Genomic DNA, 27,403 nt, shown 5'->3' with positions numbered 1-27,403 from the left:
CCCTCTGGCCAGCCTGCTGTTGATTCCTGCCATATTGCCTGCTGTCTCATGTTCCATTGGGGACCATGGACATTGTTTTCCCCCTGTGCATTTGGTTACTGAAGTTGTGGGCATGTCAGCATATGCTTCTCTTTGCCCACAGGGAATTTGCAAACAGCCATATTTCTCTGCAGCTGAATGTCACTTCAGGCATGTGTCCCCATTCAAATGTTCCACAGGGAAATGTCTCGCTGCCTAGGCGCCTGAACCCCATAGACATATCGTGTATCTGATTCATGATGTCTGCTCCCATGAGGGCAGATAACAGTACAAAAATAAAATTAGGAATGGTGACTTATTTTGCTGCAGACAGCTTTGGGAGGTGCAGTAAACCATGGCAAGACAAAAAATATAATTTTTTTTCATCATTTGCCCACAGTGGTCTTTTAAAAGAATAAGCTTCCCTGGGAAAGTATCTGTATGTGGCTTATGATGTAAATTTCATTTCTACTGCTTGCTGTTACATAATGCCGTTTAAAATACAGTAATACAAACATTATAAATTCATCAAAATTACCTCAGTTTCATCTTCAGGAGATGGTTGGTCATCATTTAATGAACCTCCAGGGTTATGGGACATCTTCACTGGACATTTAGCATCATTTTGGAAAACTTCTTTAAACTGATGAACAAATCTGCAATGTAGTTACAACTTAGAATATAATCAAGCTAAAAGAAGAACTCACTAAAAGTAGTAAAAAAGCAAAGAATGCTCACCGATCTGCCTCTGCCTTTGAACCAAACAGGATCCTAGTAAGTAAAAACATAGAATTGATAAGAGAACCTTTATTATCATTACATTGAAAGTATTCTGCATCAGTAAAAGCTATAATGTTTTCATGCTACCGTTGTTCTGATTAATATTAAAAACAGTGCATCACTTGTCGTGAAATGTTTGCTTACAGCACAGTTTTCTGTAGCAATAAACTCCAATTAGCATGCCAAAAAACAGACACTTGTGTATATGTTGCAATTCCTGGCCTTCTCTCATGTTTCTTCTCCATCTAATTCTGACAAGACAGAGTGCTCTGACCACGGCACAAAACCTAGGGCATTAGAAGGAGGTGGCTTTCATGATCTCTTTCACTAGTGTTTTACTAATGAACAGCGATGGTGCTTTCTTTTGAACACAGATGGAAAGAAATTGGGAAAACACTACCTTTTTATCTATAACAGTAATAAACAAAGCAGTCTTCACCTCAAAAAGGCAGGGTAGATGGATGGAATGTGTGAGATGTCAAATGAGATTATGGGGATAAATGATCATGACAGCACAAGAAAATTACATGTTAAGGAGCATAATACTTGCTGGGGCCATCCAAGTATTTCATAGCCATGCATACCATGCTCCAGTGTGGTTACAGTACGGATGCTGGCAATGCATGCAACGCTTTCCAACAGGCTTCCCGGCCACAAAACACAAGGAGCAGATACCCAAACTGAGTGATTCAGAAGGAACTGAGGGTGATGGAGAGAAAAGAAGATGGAGAAAAATCAGCAGCCAATTATAGCCATTCCATATTTTGTGCTTATGTCACTACAGGAAGAAATGGCACTTCTGACATAATCATGAAAATAAGAAATAAGAGTAGAGAATTGGAAGATGGCTGAGGCAAAACACCAAGGCAGCATCCGCTAGGAGCTGGGACAGCAGGAAGCACCGCCCTACTTTTACAGATTAATGAAAATGGTCATGCAGCTACTGCTTCAAAGAAAAAAACATAAAAGTCAATACTCAACATACATTTTCAGGAAGTTACTTCAGTGAGTAAAAGCTGGGATCTCCCTTTCGGGGAATCCTCTCTAATTTTTCACCCTCTTGATTGGAAGCCTCCCTTGTAGCTCCCGTGCTTGGAGGTATACATGAGTCCTACAAGCACAAATCATGGCATTGCTTGCTAGGCCTAGGAAGGCTTGTCTGGCTGCACACTCCTATTCCCACAGTCATGGAACCACAGTGAGCTGGAACTGAAAAGGATAATCAACAAACAGGGACACAGAGCTATACACATGGGATACTTACAGGGTTATCTATCCATAATGAAGAATGAAGGGTTCTGCAAACACAACAGAATGCAGGAAGGATCCAAGCGCCATCCCCAGCCAAAACTATGGCACAAAACACATACAGAAAGAAAAGTATCAGAGCAAAAATTGCAATGGTGTGTCCAGTTTTTGGCACAAAGGGATTAAGCCCTGATTGTGACCCATGTGACCCAACTTTGGGTACTTGAAGAGCAGGGCAGCTGAGGATAGGATAGCAGTGGGTATGGCTCAGTCATCCCAGGGGGAGGGTGTGCTGTTTCCTGGATAGCTCATCAGCAACTCCAAAGCTACGGCAGAGTCTCTGAGCATGGACAGCAGGGGCTGGTACCAAGAAGGACATGTGCTGTGCTTGTCCTCACATGCACAAGATGGTGGGACAGACGTAGTCCCTGTGCACTGCCTTTAAACAACCTCTAGGCATGAGTTCGGTTACAAAATAGCTTGTATGCAAAGCATTCTACACAAACGTTGTACTATGACACAACAAGACAGGCGGCTTTTTAAAAAGAGGATAACGGGAAGAATGCAGCAAAGCTGTACAGAAATGCAAACACCCGACATCATTCACCATGCATATTGTGGATGCAAAGTTTCAGACAAGACAACCCAGACATTGCTTCAAAAACAAATAAACCTGAATGATGGTCAACTGTGTCCAAAACGCCACCTAGCAAAAGGTATGTGGATAGTTGTGAGCAAAGATATCTGAAAATGAGTCTAGAAAAGAATTTCTAAAAGCAGAAAATGAATCCTGAACATCTTTGCAGACAGGCTGATGGGATACTGCTAATTTTATCCCTAAAACTAGCAGCGAAAGTCTGGATACTTTTGGCAGTCTATGGTTTGATTCCCAAAGCATGCATTTGCATACCGTGTGACTTTGAGCAACTACTTAACCAGACAGTGCTCTCAGATCACTCCTAAATAGGGCACTTGTGTCCTGTGGACTTAAATGGTTAATAAATCAATACTTTTTTGTTCTGAAAAAGAAAAGACCAAAGACTCTCCATGAATATTCAAAATATGGCAGATTTCTAAGAAAGCAATCAGCATACTCAAGATAGGAAATTTATTTATTTATTTCCACTTTGATGACCAGGAAGTCCACTAGGCCAAACAGAGCCCACTTTCAATGCAGGCCTGGGGAGAAAAGCTCCAAAAGCAGTTAACAGAATATAACAAGTACAGTAAGGAATATACAGTACACAAAAAGTACAGTTTTGTACCCATCATAAATGTAGATGTCCGATAGATATGCAACTGCAGTCATAACATATGGGTTGTCCTGCCTCAGGCAGCCCTCGGTCGGCCGGATTCCAAAGTCTGGGTCCGGCGTCGGCTGGTTTCGCCTCCTCTCCGACGTCAGAACGGCTGGAGTATAAAGGCATCGGCCGACGCCATCTTCTTCAGTGTTTCTTGCCCCAGATGCCAGGTGCCCTCCTAGGAAGGCTAAATTTGGTGAATGGATAAAAAATTCCAGACATGCACAACAGTTAATAAACAGATACACCATAGAGATACCCCCAGCTAATAGGAATAGGGGTAGTGGACCCATAAAGAAGGTTGCAGAGGGGTAGGAGGGTGGGAGAATCCGACTGCAGTTGCATATCTATCGGACATCTACATTTATGGTAGGTACAAAACTGTACTATGTCCTTCAAGAATGCAACTGCAGTCATAACATATGGGTTGAATACCATAGCCAAGCTGGGGGTGGTTGGAACTAAGAAAGTGATGGTGTAGCTAAAATGCCCTGCAGGACTGCCAAAGCAAAGCCTGCTCGGGATCTGGAGTATAAAGGCAGGTTGTAGTGCTTGGTAAATGTATGCACGGAGCTCCATGTAGCAGCCTCTAGAATGTCCTTTGTAGCCACTCCTCTTAGGAAAGCTGTGGATGTGGCTATAGCTCTGGTGGAGTGTGGCCTAATATTGGCTGGCACACCTTTTCCATGAAAGGAATAGCAGAATCTGATGCAGTGTCCAATCCATTTGGAAATTGTTTGTTTGGAGATTGCTTTTCCTTGTACTCCAGCAGCATAGGCTACAAGCAGTTGGTCAGACTTTCCGGTGGCCTTAGTTCTGTCCAAGTAGTAGCGTAGTTGCCTGTGTATGTCCAAAGTATGCAGCAGTGCTTCCCCCCTGTTTTGAGGATTGGGGAAGAAAGTAGGCAGGTGAATGGCTTGATTTAGAGCCACCCTGGAAATTACTTTTGGCATGAATGAAGGATTGGTTCTTAGAGAGACTCTGTTCTGATGAAAAATGAGAAGAGGAGGTACTGCCATGAGTGCCTGTATCTCCGAGACCCTTCTTGCTGATGTGATTGCCAATAGGAAAACCGTTTTCCATGAGAGAAATTGCATTTCTGAAGTTGCTGCTGGTTCAAAAGGAGGAAGAGTTAATTTTTCCAAGACGAAGTTGAGGTCCCATGCAGGTACTGGCGGTTTCCTGGGAGGTTTGATATTCTTTATCCCCCTTAGGAACTGCCTTAGCAAAGGATGAGAAAACACAGGTGGATCACAATTGTATTTTGCTGAGATTGCTGAGGCATGAATCTTTATGGAAGAATATGAGAGACCAGTATGAAACATTTCTGCCAAGTATTCCAATATCTGAGGTATACTCAATACTGTTGTATCCTGACCCCTGTTAGCATTCCAGATGATGAATCTCTTCCACTTGGCTGAATAGGTTTTTCTGGTGGAAGGTCTGCGTGCTTCTAGTAAGATCTCTTGAACTTTTTTGGAAAGAGAGATATCGGAAGGAGTTATGGTAACCTCCAGGCTATCAGATGCAATGTTCTCAGGTTTTGATGAACCATCCTGTAATTGTGTTGTGTTAGAAGCAGAGGCCATAGGGGCAGAGGCCACGGTTTGGTCCGAGTTATGCTCAACAGCAATGGGTACCAGTGCTGCCTTGGCCAGTCTGGAGCTATCAAAATGCCTGTTGGTTGTTCTGCTTTGATCTTCAGTATCACCTTGGTCAGCAGTGGTAGAGGAGGGAATGCATAAATTGTTAGGGACTTCCAGCTGAAGGAGAGAGCATCCGTTTTCCAGGCTAGAGGATGGTGGGTCCTTGTACAGAACTTTTCCAGGTGATGATTCATGTGAGAAGCAAAGAGATCCATGTCCGGTCTTCCCCATGTCCTTGTTATTTGTGAGAAAATGTGAGGATGCAGCATCCATTCGTGTGGATCCAAGAAATTTCTGCTCAGCTTGTCCGCCAGTACATTGTCCTTGCCTGGCACAAACTGGGATTTCAGATGTATCTTCAGACTTAGGGATTTTTCCCAGAGAATCATTGTTAGTCTGCAGAGGGGATAAGAATGAGTGCCTCCCTGCTTGTTTATATACCACATAACAGTGGTGTTGTCTGTCCTTATTAGCAAATGCCCCTGTTGAAGTGATTTTTCGAAAGTCTCGATTGCATGTATCACTGCCAACATCTCTTTTTGGTTTATGTGCAGATGGCTTTCCCTTGGTGTCCATTGACCTTGAATGCATCTGCCCTCCATGTGTATCCCCCATCCATGGTCTGAGGCGTCTGTTGTAATCATTTTACCTGCTTGAGGTTTGTTGAAAGACATGCCTTTGTTTAACTGACTTGCTTGAGCCCACCACAAAAATTCTCTTTGCAGACATGGAATGAGTGGGATTACGTCCTCTAGGCTTTGGCTGTGTTGGGACCATAAGCTTTTTAAGTACCATTGCAGCTTTCTCATATGAAGTCTTGCCAAAGGTATCAGAAGAATGCAAGATGCCATGAAACCCAGGGCCTGCAGGATTTTCCTTGCAGTCAGCTGGGAGAGCTTTCCTAGGCCTTTGAAGTACTCTGGTAACTGCTGTTGTTTTTCCTCTGTGAGATAAGCCATCTGTGTTTTTGTGTCCAGTTTGGCTCCTAGGAAAATAATCCGTTGGGATGGCAGAAGTCTTGATTTCTGAATGTTGACTGTGTATCCCAAGGCCTGTAGTAATTGAATGACATAGTCCAAGTTTGTTATCAAGGTTTGCTTGTTGTCTGCTTGTATGAGGCAGTCGTCCAGATATGGGTATATATGAATTCCCTGGAGTCTGCAGTGTGCCACTACTGATGCCAGGCATTTCGTGAACACTCTGGGCACAGTAGATAAGCCAAACGGGCAATGCTGAGAATTGATAATGCTCTGTCCCTGCAAGAAATCTGAGGTATCTTCTGCAGCTTTGTCTGATTGGGACATGCAGGTATGCCTCCTTGAGGTCCAGAGTGACCAGCCAAGACCCCTTGCCCAGCATGGGAAGGAGTTGCTGCAACGTCAGCATTTTGAACTTTGGCACAATGAGATAAGTATTCAGAGTAGACAAGTCCAGTATAGGTCTCCATTTGTTTTCCTTTCTTGGAACAAGGAACAGTCTTGAATAAAATCCCTGGCCTTGTTCCTGTGGAGGGATCTTTTCTATTGCTTTTATATTTAACAGCTTTGAAACTTGAATGAGTGCCTCTGCCCTTTGATGAAGTGGCAGGTTTGGCATGCCTTGTCTTATTGGTAAAGTATGGAAGTGGAATCTGTAACCTTTGTCTATTAAATCCAGAATCCAGTTGTCCTTGGTTAAGATGTGCCAGTTTTTTGAGAATAAGGATAATTTTCCGCCCAAAGGTGCTTCTCTTTGAACCTTTGTAGGCGGTATGAAAGTCAAGTCATTGTGGTTGTCCTTGTGGTGCAGCTGGACTGCCTGCGCCACTTCTTTGATTTGGTGGTTGCCATTGGCGGCCCCTGTAGGAGCCTCGGTATTGCCCTCTACCTCGGGCACGCCTGTTTTTTCCCCTTTGAAATTTGTCAGTGTCTGGAAAGGACCAATTCTTTGAAGGCCAATTCCTGCTGAATCTGGGAGGCTGAACCTGGAGGAAATCTTTGACTGTACTGATTTAGCTTTTTCCTCAATGGACTTCAACACATCTTGTGCATTAGCACCAAAAAGCTTCTGTTTTTCCAGAGGTGCATCAAGTAACTTTACTTTAACATGGTCTGGCAGTGGCTGTTCTTTTAACCAAGCATGTCTACGTATAACAGCCCCAGTCATAGCTTCCCTACATGAAGCCTCCAATGCATCATAACCACACTGAAGAAAATGATTGCTAACCTGCTGAGTGTTATGTACTAGATCCTGCAATGCCTTTCTATCAATAGGCTCAGGAGAGGCTAGCTTTTTCTGTAAATCATCCAGTAAAAAATCCTGGTACTGAAACATATGAAAAAGGCAGTTAAGTGACCTCATGGCCAGGGAGGTAGAGGTATAAACTTTTTTACCCCATCTCTCCAGGGACCTAGCTTCCCTACCCGCTGGCAGTGGATTCTTGGCTGTGGAAGTAGCCACTCCCTTGGGGCCCTGTGAAATAGTTTCTAGATCCACAGAATGGGCCTTAAAGAGATGTTTGTGGGTGTCAGGGACCCTATAATATCTGTCTGGCTTGACAGGAGCAGGGGGGAGAGAATCAGGGTTAGCACTGGAGTCGAAGAAAACATCATCCAGGACATCCATAACTGGGGGGATAGCTAAAGGTCTGTGCTGGGGTAGCTTGAGGAAGGTACGTAGCCTTTTCCTGGAATCAGAGAATTCCTGACCCTGCCATTTAAAATGCTCCCTTATAGAGTGTAGGACTTCACCGAACGAAAAATCCTCTGGAGGAGAGGCAGAGGGAATTGATTCCTCAGCATCAGAGTCCTCATAGGCCTGGAAGGATTCTTCTTGGGTATCTGAATGCTCAGAATCCCCAGAGGCTTCATCTGAAGAGAGTTTGTCGGCCTGCTCAGTTCTGGGCCTTTTCTCTGCAGGCGGCTGAGAACCTCTGTCTGGATGAGGCTGAGACCCCCTGATAAGAGAAATAAGATCTGCAGCAAGAGACATGATCTGTTTATCAGAAGAAGGGGCCTGGGCAGTAGGTTTAGGATGGGCCTTGGCCAGGCTGGCGGCCTTAACACGTGCAAAGGCCTTGATGGACATGGATACAGGAGGCCTAGCTGCCCCACGTGCAGGAGTAACCTTGTCCACAGGAATGGTGTCGGGTAGATCCAGAACTTCGGTTTCTGGAGGAAAGTCAACAACCGGCACCGGTGTAGACTCCGAGACCGAAGGACGAGTTAACGCTGTGTTGTCGGCCTGGAGCAGTTGAATTACCGCTTCCGAAGGGACCGAAGCACTCGCGGAGGGTTTAGGAGGAGTATCGGAGGAGGACGCGGGCAGAGGATGACGGTCCGGTCCTTTCGTTTTTTGGAAGATTGAGTAGTCGGTTGTTCCGACGGCATGATATAAGCGAAAGATTCGCCGAAAAAGTCTTCGGCAAATTCTGCCAGGCGCCTGAGAGTGCGCTTATTAAAGCAAGCACAGGCCGAGACATTGTGGTCTGGGCCCAGGCAAGGTAGGCAATAAGAATGGAAGTCCTTATGAGGTATTTGTTTACCACAAGACAAACAATTATTAACTTTCTCAGTTTGTTCTGACATCGGCTGAGGCAAGAAAAAATGTTCCCCAACGGGGTACTTAGCTTTTAGATGACTTCGGTACTGAAAACACAGGAGCTGATCGACCGGCACTTGCGAACTGCTTCTGCTTCGGGCACTGCACGGCAAGAAAGACTGAAGAAGATGGCGTCGGCCGATGCCTTTATACTCCAGCCGTTCTGACGTCGGAGAGGAGGCGACACCAGCCGACGCCGGACCCAGACTTTGGAATCCGGCCGACCGAGGGCTGCCTGAGGCAGGACAACCCATATGTTATGACTGCAGTTGCATTCTTGAAGGACATGCATAAATATTCAATTTAAAATACAAAAATACAAAATCAGGGCGTATACATTTAAAAACACAAATGTTAAAATATAAAGCCAAAAGTAATACGGACAATATAATTCAAATTACTTTACACAAGTTTAGTGTTCGTTCTAATAATGTTAGAAATCAGAGGTGATAGCAGATAAGACTGAAGGGAGGTTTGAAAGAGATGACAGTGTAATTTAGGTGGAAAGGGAGCAGGACATAAAAGAACTGAAACTGAGTTTTGATAAAAATACCGAATGAATGCACAAGTAAAAAATTAACCCTTTCATACTGAAATAACACCTACATTAAAATACTAAAATGCAGAATTCTTAAGGCTATAATAATAAGAAGTGCATCAGAAAGCATTTTACCAAATATGTTACCTCATGCAGTCAGAATTGTTATAAGATATGCTCCTTATTTTACACCTCTCTAAAAATTGGTGACTTAGTTTAAAAGATACAGCTTGAAGTCTGAATTACGTCTGATTTCTGTTATGTCACCAGTCAAATACCTGCAGAAGAAGCTGGCAACATGCAGAGAAGTCTGTCTTGTAATTCCAGTCAACGTGATGAGTCGAATGTTACATATGTGTCCAGGTTGCTAGACAGTCCTAAGTCACTTAAATTACAGTCAGAGCATTACCCCTCCACACCACAGGACAGGCTACAGCAGATCCAATTTAAACATAACTGTGTACACTGTACCAACATCCAAGAAAAGGATTCTTTTCAGATACTACTTGAACAAACACTTTGTGATTGTTACAATGACAGTACCCCTAATTAGTATACCATCGGACATGGAAGGGGGAATCCTGTTCAGGAATATATGAAATAAACTTTGTTAAAAGCACATAGGCACATGCATGTGTATATCGTACAGAAAGAGACAGAAATATAAATACACGTATATGTAAAATACATGCACTATATGAAACTTCACTTACTGAGAATGAGTCACACGATAATCTTCATCTTCCTCGTTTTTAGCGGTCTGTATCCTACCATAATAAAACGGATCACCAACAGACTGATAAATGCTAACTTTTGTTTTCCGAAGAGGGTTACCAACTTCACATTCAAAAATGTAATCATCCTTTGAGTCCTGAAAGAAAAAGATTTAGTTTAAGAGTGGAGTGGGGAATCATTAAATGGATTCTAATCCACATGTCAAAGAGTCATGGCAAATTAACTCAGAAAAAACTGCAGAAACTATTAACTTTTTTTTATTAAAGCATTTCATAAAAAGGAAATGTTAACTGATCACGGTCTTCACTTCTATAACAAAATCATACTCTTGAACTGTAGGCTACAATTTAAATACCAAAAAATGCTTGTTATTCTTTAATGTTTCTCTGTAGGGATTCAGACAAAAGAACATGCAGATGGAAACTAAAAAATATTCTAGCATGCAGCAAGATCTACAGAAATTAAAAGTACGCAGTCATTGAATTTTCAAACTTCCTGAGGAGTACTCAGTATTCACTTGCATTTGGCTATTGCATATTCCAGGAAGAGCACAATGTTTCAAACACCTTTACTGGGGTAGGTAAGACATACATGTTACTTATCAAATGTGATAACCTGCGCTCAGTAGTTGGCCTTAGAAATTATCATAGTACCTTTATAAGCAAGGCATTCTGACAAAAGCTTTTAGTTTGGAGGAATATGCAGACGTGGGCTTCAGTCAATGAAATTGACTACAAATCAAGCAAAGAATGAAGTGGAGGTAGTTGTGGGGGCAATCCAAAAAATGCTGAATCCCGCAATAGTACCACTAATGCATCTGTTTGTCTGTCAATCTTCCTTCACATAGGAAAGAGGTGGGCTATGGACATACCTTTAGATGCCCTGTCAGCAGGAAGAAAAATACACAATAAAAACTAAACCAGAAAAGCGCCCACTACACATACAATAAGGGAAAAGTAATGAACCATATAAATTCTAGGCTCTCACAATGACATTTAAAATATGCAAAGAGTATCCAGATTCACTTGTAAGCTGCTGAGGTACTTTGAATGAATAGAAGGGCTTCACCCTACACTGATGCAACATTTAGTAACAGCTTGGCAAGAGTATAAAGAAAATGATGGTTAAGACAAATACCAGTTAGTCATACAGAAGGTCAGCTGATTTGAGAACGTGAAAATCACATTTGTTTGCCATTTGGTTTTGCAAAAAATCAAGGAAAGCCAGTTCACCGTCTCAGGAAATACAATTACAACCTTACCAAATTCATTTACTTTTTTAAGCAAACTAAAACCAATTAGAATGTTTGCATGCTGCAAAGGAATTAAATCAAGAGGACCTTCAAAAATAGTGAATAGTTTTGCGCCTACATATGCAACACCAAAAAAGTCTTCCTTGGATCCCTCCATCCTGAAAAGCTTAATGAATATAACATATTTTGCATTACATAAAAGTACAGTTGTGTAAGAACTTACCGTTACAGTAGATGGCCAATATTCAAAACTGTTGGGTTATCTCGTCATATAACCATCTAGCCAGGGTGCCAAAGCCAAAACCATTCATAAAGCCATACGTGCATGATGTAAGCCCATGGGTATAAGGGTACGTAAGAGGACATATCAGGATAAATTCTCAGACTATCTCCAAACTACTAAGCCTGAAGAGGCCTGAGAGACAATGGTCATCTAAGAGAGTACAGGCAGACAGAGATATCCCTCAGTCTGAGAGGAAAAGGAAGGCAGTATCAGAGAAGGGCGAAGGTAGGGAAGGAATACTGCAACAGTGATCAGCAGGACATCTACGGTTATGGTAAGTTATTAGATGGATGTAGCATGCCCTTTCTTAGATCACTGTTGCACTATTCCAAACTGCTGGAGGACTTTTAAAGATTAAGAGGTGTGAAGGTTGTCTGGAAGGGAGATGGGAGACTTGTCTGGCAATCCAGAGGACAGGACTGGTGAAAATGGCTTTGTTTTTAGAAAAGGACCAAGTAGCAGCTTCTAAAACTGTTTCAGAGTCAATTCCATTGTAAAAGGCTCCAGATGGGGTCACTACTCTAGTAAAATGAGCTGTTGTTGGAGTGAGTAAGGATTTGTCGTGCTGAGTGTAGCAAAAGGAAATAGATTTAGAGAATCAATTAGCGATTGTTTGCTTTGAAACTGGGCTTCCTAACTTGGATCAGACAATTGCTTAGACTTGCAAGTATCCTTAGTCTTACCCAGGTAAAACTTGAGCTGTCTATGCACATCAAGAGATGGTAGAACTCTCTCTCCCTTCTTTTGTGATTTAGGGAAGAAAGTGGGAAGACTTATGGCCTGATTGAGAGAGTTCATTTACTACTTTATGCATGAAGGAGCGATCGGCCCTTAAAGACATACTGTCCTAATGAAAAATAAGGAAGGAAGGGGCTACCATAAGTGCCTGTAACTTAAAGACTTGTCTGACAGAGGTGAACAAGTACCAGAAGAACAGTTTTTCAAAGTACAGAATTTGAGAGAGGCAGAAGCTGCTAGTTCGAAACGAGGGAAGGTAGATTTTTTCCAGTACAAAACTGGAAGTCCCAAGCAGGAAGGATAGCTTTTCCTTGGGGGTTTCAAGTGGAGTACATCATTTAGTAACAGTCTCACCTGAAGTCTATCCAAACCCAGAGGTAAGCATGCTGATATGGCTGTAATGTGTGCTTTACTAGAAGAGAATGCTAGGCCAGATTGCAACAGCTCACACAACTAGTATAGGAAAAGTGGGGTATTAGCTGTACTTGGTCCTGATTTTTAGCCAGACACCATATAGTAAATCCTTTCCATTTTGCTAAGCAGGACTTTCTGGTAGTAGGTTTTCTTAACATTGGAGAATCTTAAACACATCCTCAGAAAAGGGATCAGAATCCTATTATCCATAATGTCACATTGAGGGATGACAGACTGGGATGTAGTAGTGATCTGTGTGACAACGTCTACCATGGAGGAGAGCTTCTGGTGATTGCCCTTGACTGGGTGGAAAAGAAGTGGGAACCAGTACTGCCTTGGCCTACAGGGAGTCACCAAATAAGATATTTAAGTATTCTCTTTTGATCTACAGTAAGATCTTGGGAAGAAGAAAAAATGGAGGGAAGACGTAAAGTAACCTCCTTTTCCAAGGAAAAGACATTGCATCCATTTTCCATGCTTGAGGGCAGTAGGTCCTGCTGCAAAACGGCACAAGTTGTTCATAGGTAAATACGAGGCTATCAGTCTGTAGACCATCACGATTCTAGCTAATAACACCTACCCTTGGTTAGAATCAAATCCTGTATTTTCTATATGCGAGGTAAAGACCTTAACCATTATGCCAACATCTCCCCGCTTGTTTGTTGCTGACGGAGGAAAAAAATCTATCTTGGCACCCTTTCCATCTGTGGACTATGTTTCGGAAGATCTCCCTATTCAGCACCCATTCGTGGGGATTCTTCCTTGATCTGTTTAGAAAATCTGTCAGGACATTGTCCTGTGAGGGAATATAAATGACACGGAAGGAGAAATTTGCTTTTCTGACCTGCTCTCATGTCAACAAAGCCAGTCTGCAAAGTTGGTAAAATCTGGCATACAAGGCATCCTTGGTTCCAGCTCTGATGGGCCTTTTGCACATCCAGAAAACAAACCGTATTAGAACCACTAGATCTAAGGATTTAAATTTTACTTGTGACATAAATAAAACACGTTGGCAAAACAGATATGCATCTCAGCCAAGATCCCCATTATCTGGAACAGGCTTCCCCATTCATTTATAGCAGAATCCATCACTAATCTTACTTAAGCATAAACTTGACCAATGGATGGGAAATTGGAAATTCACCCTGGGTCTGTCCCCCATGTCTCTGATACACAGAAGCAGACAGTAATGCTCAAACTAACATGCCCCACAAACAAGGTCTAGAAACTTTGTAATTAACATACCTCCTTCTAATAAATGTCCATGAAACATAGGGATGCAACTGGGTTGGTCCTGGTGGTTATTAGCCTAGTATAAATCTTTGAATTCAGGTTGAGTTTTATCTGTGATATCCACCACAGTATTTCCTTCTATAGGCAAGTCCGAGGAGGAACCTGTTTGTCCATGGAATGCTGGGACCAGGTGGATTTCAGGTACCATTGAATTTTCCTCATATGGAGTCTGGCAAAGGAGATCATGAGGATGGTTGCTACCACGAATCCCAAGAGGGGGAAGGAAATGGTTAGGCTTTGCACTTTGTCTGGAGGGAGGAAAGCCTGCATGAGTTTGGTGTCTGCACTCCAAGGAAACTAGGTCTTAGGTTAATTTTATTGCTGAGTTTTTTTAGGTTGATTGTGAAACCAAGACCCTGACTAGGGCCACAGCAAAACTGAGGGGAGTCAAGAGTATCTGCTGAAAAGACTCATGTATTAACAGATCTTGCAAATAAGGGAATATCTGGATTCCCTTAGTCCTGCAGGAAGTTATGACTGGGGTAAGGCACTCTGTGAAGACTCTGGGGCTTTGGAGAAACCAAAAGGCAAAGCAGAGACCTGAAAGTGCGATGAGCCAGTAGAAAACCCTAAACATTTCCTGTAAGTCTAGTGGATAAGGATGTAGAGGTTAGCATCCGTTGGGTCCAGTGGCAACAGAAAGGTTTCAGAAAGAATAAATGGTAGCAGAGTTTCCAGGGACAGCATCTTGTAACATGGGACAAAGAGAACGGTGTTGAGGGTGGAGAGATCCAAAAGAGATCTCCAGTCTCTTTTTCTTGGGACAAGGAATAGTCAAGAATAGTACCCTTTTACCCAAATATTTTGGTGCACTGGCTCTATTGTGCCATGCTCGAGCAAGGTCTGGATGATAGGATAAAGCAACTGCATCCAGTTTCATGGAGGAGGAGGGATACCAAGCAACTGTATCCAGTTTCATGGAGGAAGGATACCAAGCAACTGTATCCAGTTTCATGGAGGAGGAGGGATACCAAGCAACTGTATCCAATTTCATGGAGGAGGAGGGATACCAATGAATGGAGGCATTTCTTTCCCAGTCATTCCGTATTCTTTCCCAGTCCTTCCGTACCCATTCTGAATAAGAGAAAAAATCAATATAAAGAGACGAGTAGCTAATTAGTTTAAGGATGTGAGCCTTTTCGATAGGGGGAGAGATGGACCAAGGGGTGGGGAGGGGATAGAGGGTAATCGCCCAGACCTGTCTAGGTAAAGAGGCTTCTCAGACCTAAAGTGCCTGTCTGGTTTGTCTTGGAATCTTTTCCTAGGCATTTTCTTGGCCTTATGAGAATGCCTTGATTCCCTATGAGAAGAGGAAGAGGGTTTTGTAGAGTAATTCCTTGGGTATCTTGGCACAGACGTAATAAAGTTCTGTATGCAACCCTTCATAATCTTACCTTGTCCCTGCAATTATTTGAAAAGACTGGCAGCATTCATATCAAACAAAATGTCCTAGTTTAAAGGAGAGACTAACAGTTTGCCTTAATATCCTCTGGGAAGGGGTGAGAACATAACCATGCATACCTCCTGATCACGGAATCTGTAGCAGCTGCTATGAAGGAAGCTTCTACTGCATCACAGCAGCATTTAATGCTACGTACAGCCACTTGGGAAGCCTGAGCCACCACTGATAAAGCCTGTTGTTTATTGGCAGGTTCCTCAGGGGGTGGACAATGTTTTATTTAAATTTGCCAGAAGAGACAATAAGTACCATTACAGATAAACCCTAATCCAATGAGTAGAAACAGGCTTATAAAAGGTGTTTAAATTAATGAAAGCTGATCTGTTCTGTGTGAAGCCGTGTTGAGACAAATCCAGGCAGCAACCCTTTAAATCATTATTTAAAGCAGATAAACATCTCTCAAAACTCTTGCTCAGCAATGAAGTCAAGCTGATCGGACTGTAACTGGAGATATCGTCATCTACACATTTCCAGTCTGACAAAATATAACCATAAAGTAACACTGTTAAAGAGAAGTAATTGGTTCTCTGACAGAGTAGCTGATGCATGGAACAGACTGCAAATTACATTAAAGCAAGTTCTAGTTTATATATTTTTAACAGCCTGGATAGATACTTACTATGGGAACAAGTGTTTTAGCATATTGGCAAGCGAGAAGGGCATTAATGCCCATTAAAATATCTGTATGCATCTATACAAGGTATGTAAGTAATAGTTAGGGAAGTAATTTAGTATAAATAACCCAGAAACATCCTGGTAGGTTTTAAAGGCCCATTCCACTGTCCTGCTGTATACAGCTCAGTGACTTTGTCACGGTGTCTAAACTATAAAAAGGACACACGTGGGTGTCATTTTCAAACTAACTTATAACACAGCAATCACCCACACACAAGTCACATGCCAGGAAGTGTTTATTAAATACCTCAGCCAGTTCTACTCCTGCATGCACATCCCCTTTATTCACAATGATGTGCCAATTTCATATTCTTCATCTTTGCAGTTAACACAAGAGTAGAATTTCTTTACTGAAACATTAGTTCATAAGCAAGTACTGGACAAACTGCCCTTTTGGACCATTTTAAGACTAGCCAATTTTCCTCAGAAGTTAAGAATCGAACACTGACCTTCAGTCTGGGAGTTAACACACTAACCATTATGCCACTCCCAATCACAGCATTTTGCTTTCAACAGAGTGCTCCTCAATCTTCTGTTAACTAAATTGTAAGCTCTTTTTGCTGTGACATTCTTAAACCTTTTCCATATAATGAACTTAATACTTTTTTTACTTAATAATTTGGAATGAGATGTGTTCCACTACGAAGGTGAACAGATCTCACACCTATTAACAGTTTCCTCAAATAATGCTTCAACTGTGGAGCCAGGAGAAAGGGAATCATCATCTGAGGCCACTTGGCCTGCCGAATGGATCTGCCATGAGTAGGCCAAGGAGTTCTCAGAGTCTGAGTCATTGTCTTCATCTTCAGAGAAAGTGTCTGGGTGCCTCTTTTGGGAAGTGGAAGGAGAAACAGTAGTAGTACTAGTACTAGCAGTAGTAGTACTAGTACTAGCAGTAGTAGTACTAGTACTAGCAGTAGTATTAGTAGTGCTAGTAGCAGGCCTGCAAAGGATGGTGTCCTGAGTGCCATTATGGCCTTAAACAGGCCCTGTGAAAAATTCATACATTCTTTGTCTTTAGATGTGTGAGGGGAAGAAACATTTTTAGTTTTTTATTTCTTTTTCCCAGGTGTGACATGTTCTTTGACTAAACGCTTAATCTATGAACCCTGACGAACCTCAGTGAGCAACCTAAACATTTTCTCTCTAATAAGAATCTGTGGTATGCCTTTGGCTGTTTTGGAAATAAATAAATAAACAGGGTTCCCTCCTTCTCACTATCACTAGTAACTTCATTTGTTTCGGATGTATGAACCTCAAATACCATACCGGCCTTCTGCATGGCTGTGGCAAGTCTGAGGAGATGTCAGGTGTACCACGGGTTCCGAAACCTCTGCGGGCATGTCAGAGTCAGACTGGGCAGTCATGATATCAGGCCTAGGCCTCTCAAGCTGGGGTAGAAGGATCCACCATCTTTGCTTGGGTGAGGCTCTTACGGTACACAGTTTCCAAGTATGAATTCAGAGATGAAAATCATGTTGTTAAGGTCTTTGGAAAGGACCGACAGACTGCACAATTTTTGCAGGCAAGCTCTGCACCTAAGCAGAAAAGGCACTGGGAGTAGAGATCCTTGCAGGGAATAGTACAGTTTTGTACCTACCATAAATGTAGATGTTTGAAGATCCATATTGCTGCAGTCCTTACATATGGGTAGTCCGCTGTCCTCGGTCGGCCCGAATACCAAAGTATTAGGCTGACGTCGGTCATGGGCGCTCAGATCTGACATCAGAGCGTCAGGGTATAAAAGCGCATGACCGACGTCATATCCTCAGTCTTTTCTTGCCCCAGATGTCAGAAGGCCCTAAAAAGAAAGGCCACAGCCAAAAACAGAATACCTCCCAAAAACATGCCCAACAACCACCACCACCCAAACTATATAACCATACAAACTACAGTGGGGAAGGAGGGAAGGTAAATTGGACTGCAGCAATGTGGATCTTCGAACATCTACATTTATGGTAGGTACAAAACTGTACTATGTTCTTCATCTCACATTGCTGCAGTCCTTACATATGGGTAGAATCCCAAAGCAGAGGAAAGGGAGGATGGCCAAATCATAAAGCATTAGGGGCTGCTAAAATGCCCTGTAAAATAGCAGTGGCAAACCCAGCCCTAGACTTAGAATAGAGAGGAAGATGGTAATGTTTAGAAAATGTATGTACTGAACTCCAAGTAGCTGCCTCCAAAATATCTTTTGTAGCTACCCCCCTTAGAAAGGCAGTAGAAGTGGCAGTAGCTCTAGTGGAATGAGGTCTGATTCCAGCCGGAATCTCCTTACCATGATGGGAATAACAGAAAGAAATACAAAAACCAATCCATTTAGAAATAGTCTGTTTCGAAACAGGTTTTCCTTGAGAACCCAAAGCAAAAGAAACAAACAACTGCTGAGACTGCCTGAACCCCTTGGTTCTGCTCAAATAATAACGCAACTGCCTATGAATATCCAAAGTATGCAAAATCTTCTCTCCTTTGTTTTGGGGGTCTGCATAAAAGGTAGGCAAATGAATAGTTTGATTCAAGGCCACACTAGACACCACTTTAGGCATAAAGGAAGGATTAGTACGCAAAGATACCCTATCCTTATGAAAAATTAGGAAAGGTTCCACTGCCATAAGGGCCTGTAATTCAGAAACCCTTCTTGCAGAGGTAATGGCCAACAAAAAAGCAGTCTTCCATGACAAATACTTCAACTCGGCAGTAGCTGCAGGCTCAAAAGGTTGTAGAGTAAGTTTTTCCAACACAAAATTGAGATCCCAAGCAGGAGTAGGAGCTCTACGTGGGGGTCTTATGTTCTTTGCCCCTCTAAGAAATTGCTTAAACAAAGGATGAGAGAATAAAGGAGGGTCACAGTCATAGTGAGCAGAAATGGCTGCAGCATGAACTTTTATGGAGGAGAAGGACAATTGTCCAATAATTCAGTAAGATATTGCAGAGAAACACTTAAATCAGGCTTGGAAACATCAAAGTCCTTCCCTTTACTCCAAATAAAAAATCTCCTCCATTTATCCGCGTAAACTTTCCTTGTACTAGGCCTCCTGGCCTCCAAAATAACATTCAAAACTTGTTGTGGAAGCTGAGACCCTCCAGAGTCTAAAACAGAATATGCCAGGCTGTTAGATGCAGAGACTGAATCCTGACATTGAGAAAGTGATTGCCCTCCTGAGACAAAAGATGTGGAATCAAAGGTAGAGGCCATGGAGGCTCGTACTAAACTCCTCAGTAGTGGGTACCAGTGTTGTCGAGGCCAATCCGGCTATCAGAATCATGGATGGCTTGTCTTGTCTGGCCTTTAAGAGTACCTTGGGTAGAAGAGGCAGAGGTGGAAAGGCATATACATGAAGATTGTTCCAACTGAATGATAGAGCGTCCACCTTCCAAGCTGTGGGATGAAACATTTTGTGCAAAACTTTGGCAACTGGTAATTTAGTGGAGAAGCGAACAGATCTATGTCTGGAGTTCCCCATAACACTGTCAACTTTTGAAATACATGAGGATCCAATTTCCACTCGTGAGGATCCACTAATTGTCTGCTCAACACATCTGCTAAGGAGTTCTGTGCTCCTGGTAGGAACCTTGCCTGAAGATTGAGGTGTAAACTGAGAGCAGTCTCCCACAAAATCATCGCTTGCCTGCAAAGAGGGTGCAGTGAGTTCCCCCTTGCTTGTTGATGTACCACATGACAGTAGTGTTGTCTGTTTGAATCAACACCTGCCCTGGGTGAAGTAAATCCTTGCAAGCCATCAATGCAAATTGAACTGCTAACATCTCCTTCAAGTTGATATGCAAATATTGAAGTCTGACAGGCCACGTGTCTTGCACCCATTTTCCATTGAGGTGTGCTCCCCAAGCCTTGTCCGAGGCATCTGTCGTTAGAATCTGACTCGCCTCTGGTCGGGTCACAGAGAGTCCCTTGTTTAGGTGACATTCCTGGGCCCACCACAAAAATTCCTTCTGAATGCAAGGAATCATCTGAATGACAGTGTCTAGATCTTGGCAGTGTTGTGTCCATACATTTTTGAGATACCATTGAAGCTTCCTCATATGCAGTTTGGCATTGGGAAGCACCAGAATACAAGATGCCATGAACCCCAAGGCTTGAAGGACTGTCCTTGCAGTCAGCCTGGACTGTAGAGACATTTGATGGAAATAAAGAGAAAGGTTTCTTTGTTTGTCCGGGGTCAAAAAGGCCATGTGAGAAGCTGTATTCAGTCTCACACCCAGAAAGCACATGTCCTGAGAGGGTACTAGACTGGACTTTGTTTCGTTCACAGAATACCCTAGGCATCTTAACACTACCATCACATACTGTAGATGATGAAGAAGTTCGTCCTTGTCTTGTGCAATAATCAGGCAATCGTCCAAATAAGGATAAATCTGTATTCCTCTTAACCTGAAAAAGGCTATCACTGGAGCCAGAACCTTTGTGAACACTCTGGGCGCAGTAGATAAGCCAAAGGCAATGCAGAGAACTGATAATGTAAATTTCCAGCCCGAAAACGCAGGTACCTCCTGCAACTGGGCCTGATAGGAACATGAAGATAAGCCTCTTTTAGATCCAGAGTTACCATCCAGTGATCTTTTCCCAGCAGGGGTAAAAGCTGTTGTAACGTCAGCATTTTGAACTTTGGAATGTCCAAATAAGTGTTGAGGATGGATAAGTCCAAAATCGGTCTCCACGTGTTCCCCTTCTTTGGTACTAGAAACAGGCGAGAATAAAATCCTAGACCCACCTCTGACAGAGGAACTGGCTGTATAGCTCCCATTTGAAGAAGTAAGGAAATCTGTTTGTGAGCCTCTATCCTTTGCCGAGGAGGAACGTCTGGCATGCCTTTGAAAGGAGGCAATGTATGGAAATAGAACTTGTAGCCTTGGTTTATAATGTCCAATACCCATTTGTCCTGGGTGATCAAAAGCCAGTTTTGCTTGAAAAGAGCTAGTTTTCCTCCCAAAGGAGCTGCCAGGCAAGAAGAATCTGGCAGCTGAAAATGCAGGTCATTGGGCCTGTTTTCGAAAGGACTGGCCCCTACCCTCACCAGCAGACTGAGCAGGCAAACTCCATGTTCTGGGCCTGAAGGTACTCTGAGCCCTGCCCCTACCACGTCTAGATCTACCCCTAGACTGAGAATCAGAAGAAGGGTACGTCCACCCCTTAGTAGGCCAATTTCTACTAAACTTTGGAGGTTGCACCTGCAAAAAATCTTTAACAGTCTGCATGGACTTAGCCTTGTCTTCCATTTTCTTCAAAACAGACTCCACAGGGGGACCAAACAAAACTTCAGACTGTAAAGGGGCATCCAGAATTCTAGTTTTAACATGCTCGGATAAATTCTGATCCTTAAGCCAGGCATGCCTACGAAGAACTGAACCAGTGGCAGCCACCCTAGAAGAAGCCTGTAAAGCCAAAACCACACTGCAAAGAATGCTTTCCCACCTGTTCAGATACATGCACCAAATCTTGCAATTCTTTACACTCTATGCCCTCTGCCAAAGCATCCACTTTAGATTTTAGCTGAGAAAGGAGGAAATTCTGATACTTCAACATATGAAACTGGCAATTTAAAGCCCTCATTGCTAAAGTAGAAGATGTGTACACCTTCTTACCCCATCTGTCCAAAGCTCTAGCTTCCTTATCTAGAGGAACCGGATTCTTTACAACAGAGGCTCTAACACCCTTAGGCCCCTGACTAACAGTTTCTGGATCCGCCCTAGGACTCTTATACAGATATTTATGAGCCTCAGGCACCCTATAATACCTGTCCGGTTTAACTGGTGCAGGGGCAAAGAATCTGGATTAAGGGAAGCCTCGAAAAAACATCCTGAACAACATCCAAAACAGGAGGTATAGCCAAGGGTCTATGCTGTGGTAAAACAAGAACTCCCTAAGCCTCTTCGTGAATCAGAGAAATCCTGTCCTTCCCACTTAAAATGCTCCCTCATGGAGTGTAGAGTTTCTGAAAATGAAAAATCCTCTGGAGGAGAAGCAGAAGGAGTGGAATCCTCTGCATCAGAATCAGAATAAGGGAGTAAATCCTGAATGTCTTCAGCAGAAGACTCTGAATCATCTGAGGCCTGGTCCAAACTTTCCAACTCCGGCTCCACCCTGGGCCTCTTATCAGGAGGGGGCATAGAACCTCTAATTAAGGTAATCAAATCTTCTGCCATTTTAAGCATGTGCTTTTTAGGCACAGACCCTGAAGCACCAGGACTGACACCAGAGGAAGGCAAAACAGACCTGCCCTTAGAAGGAGCCTTAGGAATAGCAGTAGAAGGCCTAACCACCTTAGGCATAGAAGGGAGAACAGAAACCTGAGAGGCCCCTTCAGCCTGACCTGACTCCTGTGATGCTACATCTTGTAAAATCAAAGTTTCACCCTGAGACTCAACAGAAACTTCAGCCGGATCCACCTATTCCACTGTAGCTTCTAAAGGACCGGCGTCCGAAACGGACAAATCATCTTGCCTAGGCTTCAAAGATTTGTCTTTGCGCTTCTTCGTGGAAGCGGGCGTCGGAGGATCCGACGGCATATTATAATTACACCTCTTCCCAAAGACTAATCTAGCGCAATCTAACCTTCGTTTAATGGTGCGCTTATTAAACCTAGCACAAAACCTACACCCGACTACGTCGTGCTCCGGTCCCAAACAAGGAATACAAAGGGAATGATAATCTCTATGCGGTATCTGTTTCCCACAAGAAATACAATTATTCACTTTTTCTGACATCCGGAAATAACTGATGCAAGAAAAAACAAAAATATTCCCCAACGGGGTACTTAGCCCAACTTGGTATCGGTCTGAAACTCCGAATACGAAAAATTTCAGAACGCCGAACGGCACTTGCAACGCTGCTTCTGCATCGGACCATGCGGCAAAAAAGACTGAGGATATGACGTCGGTCATGCGCTTTTATACCCTGACGCTCTGATGTCAGATCTGAGCGCCCATGACCGACGTCAGCCTAATACTTTGGTATTCGGGCCGACCGAGGACAGCGGACTACCCATATGTAAGGACTGCAGCAATGTGAGATGAAGAACATCTGCCTACCACAATTGCACTCCCCCCTGCTGACATCCAAGTGAGCATCAGCAATGCAATTTAGAAAAAATAAGGAAGGTTCCCCAATGGTGCAATTATCTGAGCCAGTGAAGGCCCACTGTACCAATGACCATGCATAGGGCAGACAGATAGGTGAAAGACCTGTGATCAGATTGGCAAGAGATAGAAGTTTACGCTTATACTTCCACTTATGTACTCTTCCATCCAAGGGCTTAGGTCACATGTCAGACTTATGGCTTTATGAACATTTTGGCATTGGTATCCTGTCTGGATTTCAAGGTCATTGGCAAGATAACCCAAAAGTTTGAAATACAGCAACAGTAAAGGCATGTAGTTACCATAATGTTGGGAGGGTGGCCTAATGGTTAAGGTGTTTGCCTTACAAACACAAGGTGCAGGGTTTGAGTCTCACAAGGGATAATTGGCTAGGCTTAAAATGGCTCACAAGGGCATTTAGCTTAGTACAAATCTATGAATAGAACTGGATGAGAAAATTGAGGACAAACTGCCCCATGTGTTTTGGGTTGGGAGGGTGGCTTAATGGCTATGGTGTTTGCCTTACAAACACAAGGTGCAGGGTTTGAGTCTCACAAGGGATAATTGGCTAGGCTGAAAATGGCTCGCAAGGGCAGTTAGCTTAGTACTAAACTATGAACTATGAACACATGTGCACAATCCATGTCTATTCACTTCTACCACAGGCAGAAGTCGCAAGTAGCTGATTCTCAACTACCATTACTTCCCGCTGAGAGATGCCTGTGGAAGATTCAGTACCAGTGAATTTGTCCACTACACATGCACCAATTTTACCTAAAATAATTTGGAGAGAAATACCAGTCCCTTTGACAGTAGAGGAGAAAGCTTATGTATCTCTATTGGAATTATCATCTTCCACTTTTGGCTCATCTTTTTCGCTTTAACATTAGTAGAAGAATCAGAAGGCAACAAACCCTTTCGACATCAATTTGTTTTTCCATTTCTGCAGAGTTCTAGATACAAAATGTTTGCAGTTAATCACAGTTAGTGTCCATAGTTTCCACCATCGAATGCACTACATAAAAGGTAGGAGCAATCTGAAGTGGAATTTTATCAACATTTTGAGCATTTCCTGAATAGTGATAAACAGCAGAAAAATGACTTCCAACACATAAGAAAAAAACAATATACAATATATACATTGAGGTGCTGGGTGTAAGCTGTGCTTAATACAAGTGTGTGATAGTTTTTTTTTTTTCTTTTGTGGTGGAAGTCATTTTCCTGCTGTCTCCAGATTCCTTAATCCTACCAAAAACCTGGATTACCAAAGAAGTCAAAGTCCTCTATAAGCAGACATAGTCTGGGCCCTCTGAAAGAAATACCCTTTTCTTTAGAAAACAGGAACACTTCACTCTCCTTAGAGATCAAACCAAAAGAGCCACCAGGCATTATAATTCAAGCTTAATGAAAAGTTTCCCATCAATATTCCCACCAACTCAGAAAACGGTCTGGAATCTAGTAAACCAAGTTTGAGGCTGAAGTCTCCAAACTAGCTCTCTCCATGAAGATACTATACTCACTCATACTGGACTGCGAATGCTACAAGACTTCTGAAACAAATGCTTTTCTCTTCACACCTCCACCTCTTCATCTCTTATCCCTAGCTTTGATCTAGCAGGCCATGAACTAGTCCACCCTGACTTCTATTTTAAATGCATAAAAGCACAGGATGTACTAACACTTAAAAATAACTCTCAGACTCCCCTTAAGCTGCTGATGGCTTCCATTTTTGCTTTATTACCTAAGACACCTTATCCTACTCTGACTGGCTCCAGGAACTCAAACACCACAACAACAAATATCATGTTACTTGGCACATCATAAAAACAGCCCAAGTAACAAGCAACTGGAGTACTGTCCACAAAAAGAAAACAACTGAAGCTGTTCAAAACTGAAGTCACTTCGTAACAAGGATTGGCCCAAATCTAAACTGCCAATACCACACTAAAATAACCAAACACAAACCAAACAAACTGCTTTTCTGGGCAAAAGGTCTCTCTCATTTTGCTTCCCCTGAAGTAAGATCTGCCAAAGGCAAATGCGTTTTCCTCCCTCAGTTAGAATACATACTTCCTTGCCTCTGCCACAGCATAAAAAAGGTCTGCCTCTCTACAAATCACATCGAACACTTGCAGACTTATATTTTCTGCACAAAAAGAATACCACTGTTCTAGCCTAATGCCTAGTGGTTTACAAGCAATAAATGATCTGCACTCCTAATGGCATCCATTGCTCATAAACTAACCAAGCTAAGCTCTTTCCTCTTCTCCACTAAATAAAAAGCTAAAAGATCTACAGCCTTTACATGGATATGTGCAACATAACGTTGACACCAGCCAACATAATTTAAATAGCAAGAGTACCTGCAGTTCACAAATCACGTTCAAGGGAAAAATAGCACCCATCAGTACAACAGGTCAATATCCTAATTATCTAATTAAATACTGGCATGCCAACTCCCTATTTCAAATAAATGTAAAGCACCAAATTTAAAAATGAAAAAAATACTTCACTCTAAGCAAAAAGAAAGCATTTAAAATATTTGTAAACCACTCAACAGTATTGGCACTGCAGTCCATAACATGACATGACAAGCTAGATGAACTTGGCCCATTAAAAAACCCTCAGATTCACTCACTTGAATCAGGGAAGGTAGCGGGGTTCCACAGAGCTCTGGATAAAGTAAGCAAACGGATACTCTGCCAAGTGTTTCTACACTAGTCCATGGAAAAGTCAACAACCCCACTCCCCAAAGACCCAAGATGCCTTGCTGGACATGGAGTCCCAGCAACTTTAGGTAAGGACCAGGTTGATATTCAGGTTCTTAAGGGCATGCCTGGCAGAAAATGGAAGCTGATGCACTTCCTGTGAAACTAGAGTTCTATAGCTGGTCTTAGATGTAACAATCAATAGTCTAGCAGTGTAATTCTGCACCCTCTGCAATCATGTCAGACCACCATCTGTAGGTTTAAGGAAAGGGTAAAACAGTAGTCCAAGCGAGAAAGAACCACTGCATTTACTACCATGGGCAGGTCCACAGACAGAAAATGTTGCTTAACCTGGGCGGTATTTCTCAGATGTTAGTAACACACCTTGATGCCAAGCAACCCCTGGTCCCTGAGCAGCAATACTATAATCAAGAGCCATGCCCAGATCAGAAACTTAAGAAACAAACTCCAATGTTCTGTCCTTTTATGTAATTAAAGGTATAAGCAGTAGCAGTGGCATGATACAGCAAAGCCTCAAATCTTTGTTGTTTTGAGATTAACCTGATTCTGGCGTAAGCACTGGGAAACTAGTCCAAACAGTACTCAAGAATGGTAAAATCTAGAAGTTAGTCCAGAGAAAGGGACAGGTAACTCTTGACTATTATTAGTGTATTATCTATTCCTGTAATAGCCAAATTTAGTGCAGCTTACCCTTGAGCAGACGCAAGCTTGTGCAATGAACACAACTCGTGGTCAGATGACAGCTTATGATACACAAGTGCCCTCAGACCACAGCTCCTTACAATACGCAGGTGCCCCCAGACCACAGCTCCTTAGAATATACAGGTGCCCCCAGTCCACACCTCCTTACAACATGCAGGTGCCCCAAGACCACAGCTCCTACACACAGATGTGTCCAGACCACAGCTCCTACACACAGATGTGTCCAGACCACAGCTCCTTACACACAGATGTGCCCAGACCACAGCACCTTACAATACCGTGGTGTCCCTAGGCTAAAGCTCCATACAATACACAAATGCCCCAAGTCCCCAGCTCCGAACAATAAACAGATGCCCACAGACCACAGCTCCTTTCACATGGATGCCCAAAGACCAAAGCTCCTTTCACACAGATGCGACAGACTACTTCACACATGTCCACAGACCACAGCTCTTTTCACACAGGTGCCCCCAGACTACAGCTCCTTACAATAACACAGGTGTCCCCTGACCACAGCACCTTACAATAATGCAGGTACCCCTAGACCACAGCTCCTTATAATACGCAAGTGCCCACAGACCACATCTCCTTATAATACGCAAGTGCCCACAGACCACAGCTCCTTATAATACACAGGTGCCCCCAGACCACAGCTCCTTACAATACGCAGGTGTCCCCAAGCCACAGCTCCTTACAATATGCAGGTGTTCCCAGACCACAACTCCTTACAATACACAGGTGCCCCCAGACCAAAGCTCCTTTCACACAGATGCCGACAGACCATGTCACACAGGTGCCCACAGACTACAGCTCGCTTCACACAGGTGCCACCAGACCACAGCTCCTTATAATACGCAGGTGCCCACAGACCACAGCTCCTTATAATATGCAGGTGCCCACAGACCATAGCTCCTTATA

At 43.0% G+C, this 27,403-nt stretch overlaps 1 protein-coding gene across 9 annotated transcripts in view; it reads right to left on the bottom strand.

The window, feature by feature from the left end:
* The window catches only part of SUPT20H (SPT20 homolog, SAGA complex component), a 991,190-nt gene that overhangs the window by 289,390 nt on the left and 674,397 nt on the right, over positions 1–27,403 (bottom strand). For all 9 annotated transcript variants that reach the window (XM_044073324.1, XM_044073326.1, XM_044073328.1 and 6 more), the window contains 3 exons: positions 9,824–9,981; positions 757–789; positions 557–674 (listed from right to left, as the gene is read on the bottom strand). In XM_044073324.1, the coding sequence (XP_043929259.1) occupies positions 557–674; positions 757–789; positions 9,824–9,981 (309 nt within the window). The remainder of the gene's footprint in view (positions 1–556; positions 675–756; positions 790–9,823; positions 9,982–27,403) is intronic.

Source organism: Protopterus annectens, chromosome 5.part1 (genome assembly GCF_019279795.1).
Source record: "Protopterus annectens isolate FY-2018-M chromosome 5.part1, PAN1.0, whole genome shotgun sequence".
Classification (NCBI taxonomy): Eukaryota; Metazoa; Chordata; order Ceratodontiformes; family Protopteridae; genus Protopterus; species Protopterus annectens.
Note: the sequence above shows the minus strand (reverse complement) of the source record. Positions and strands in the feature narration are given on the sequence as shown.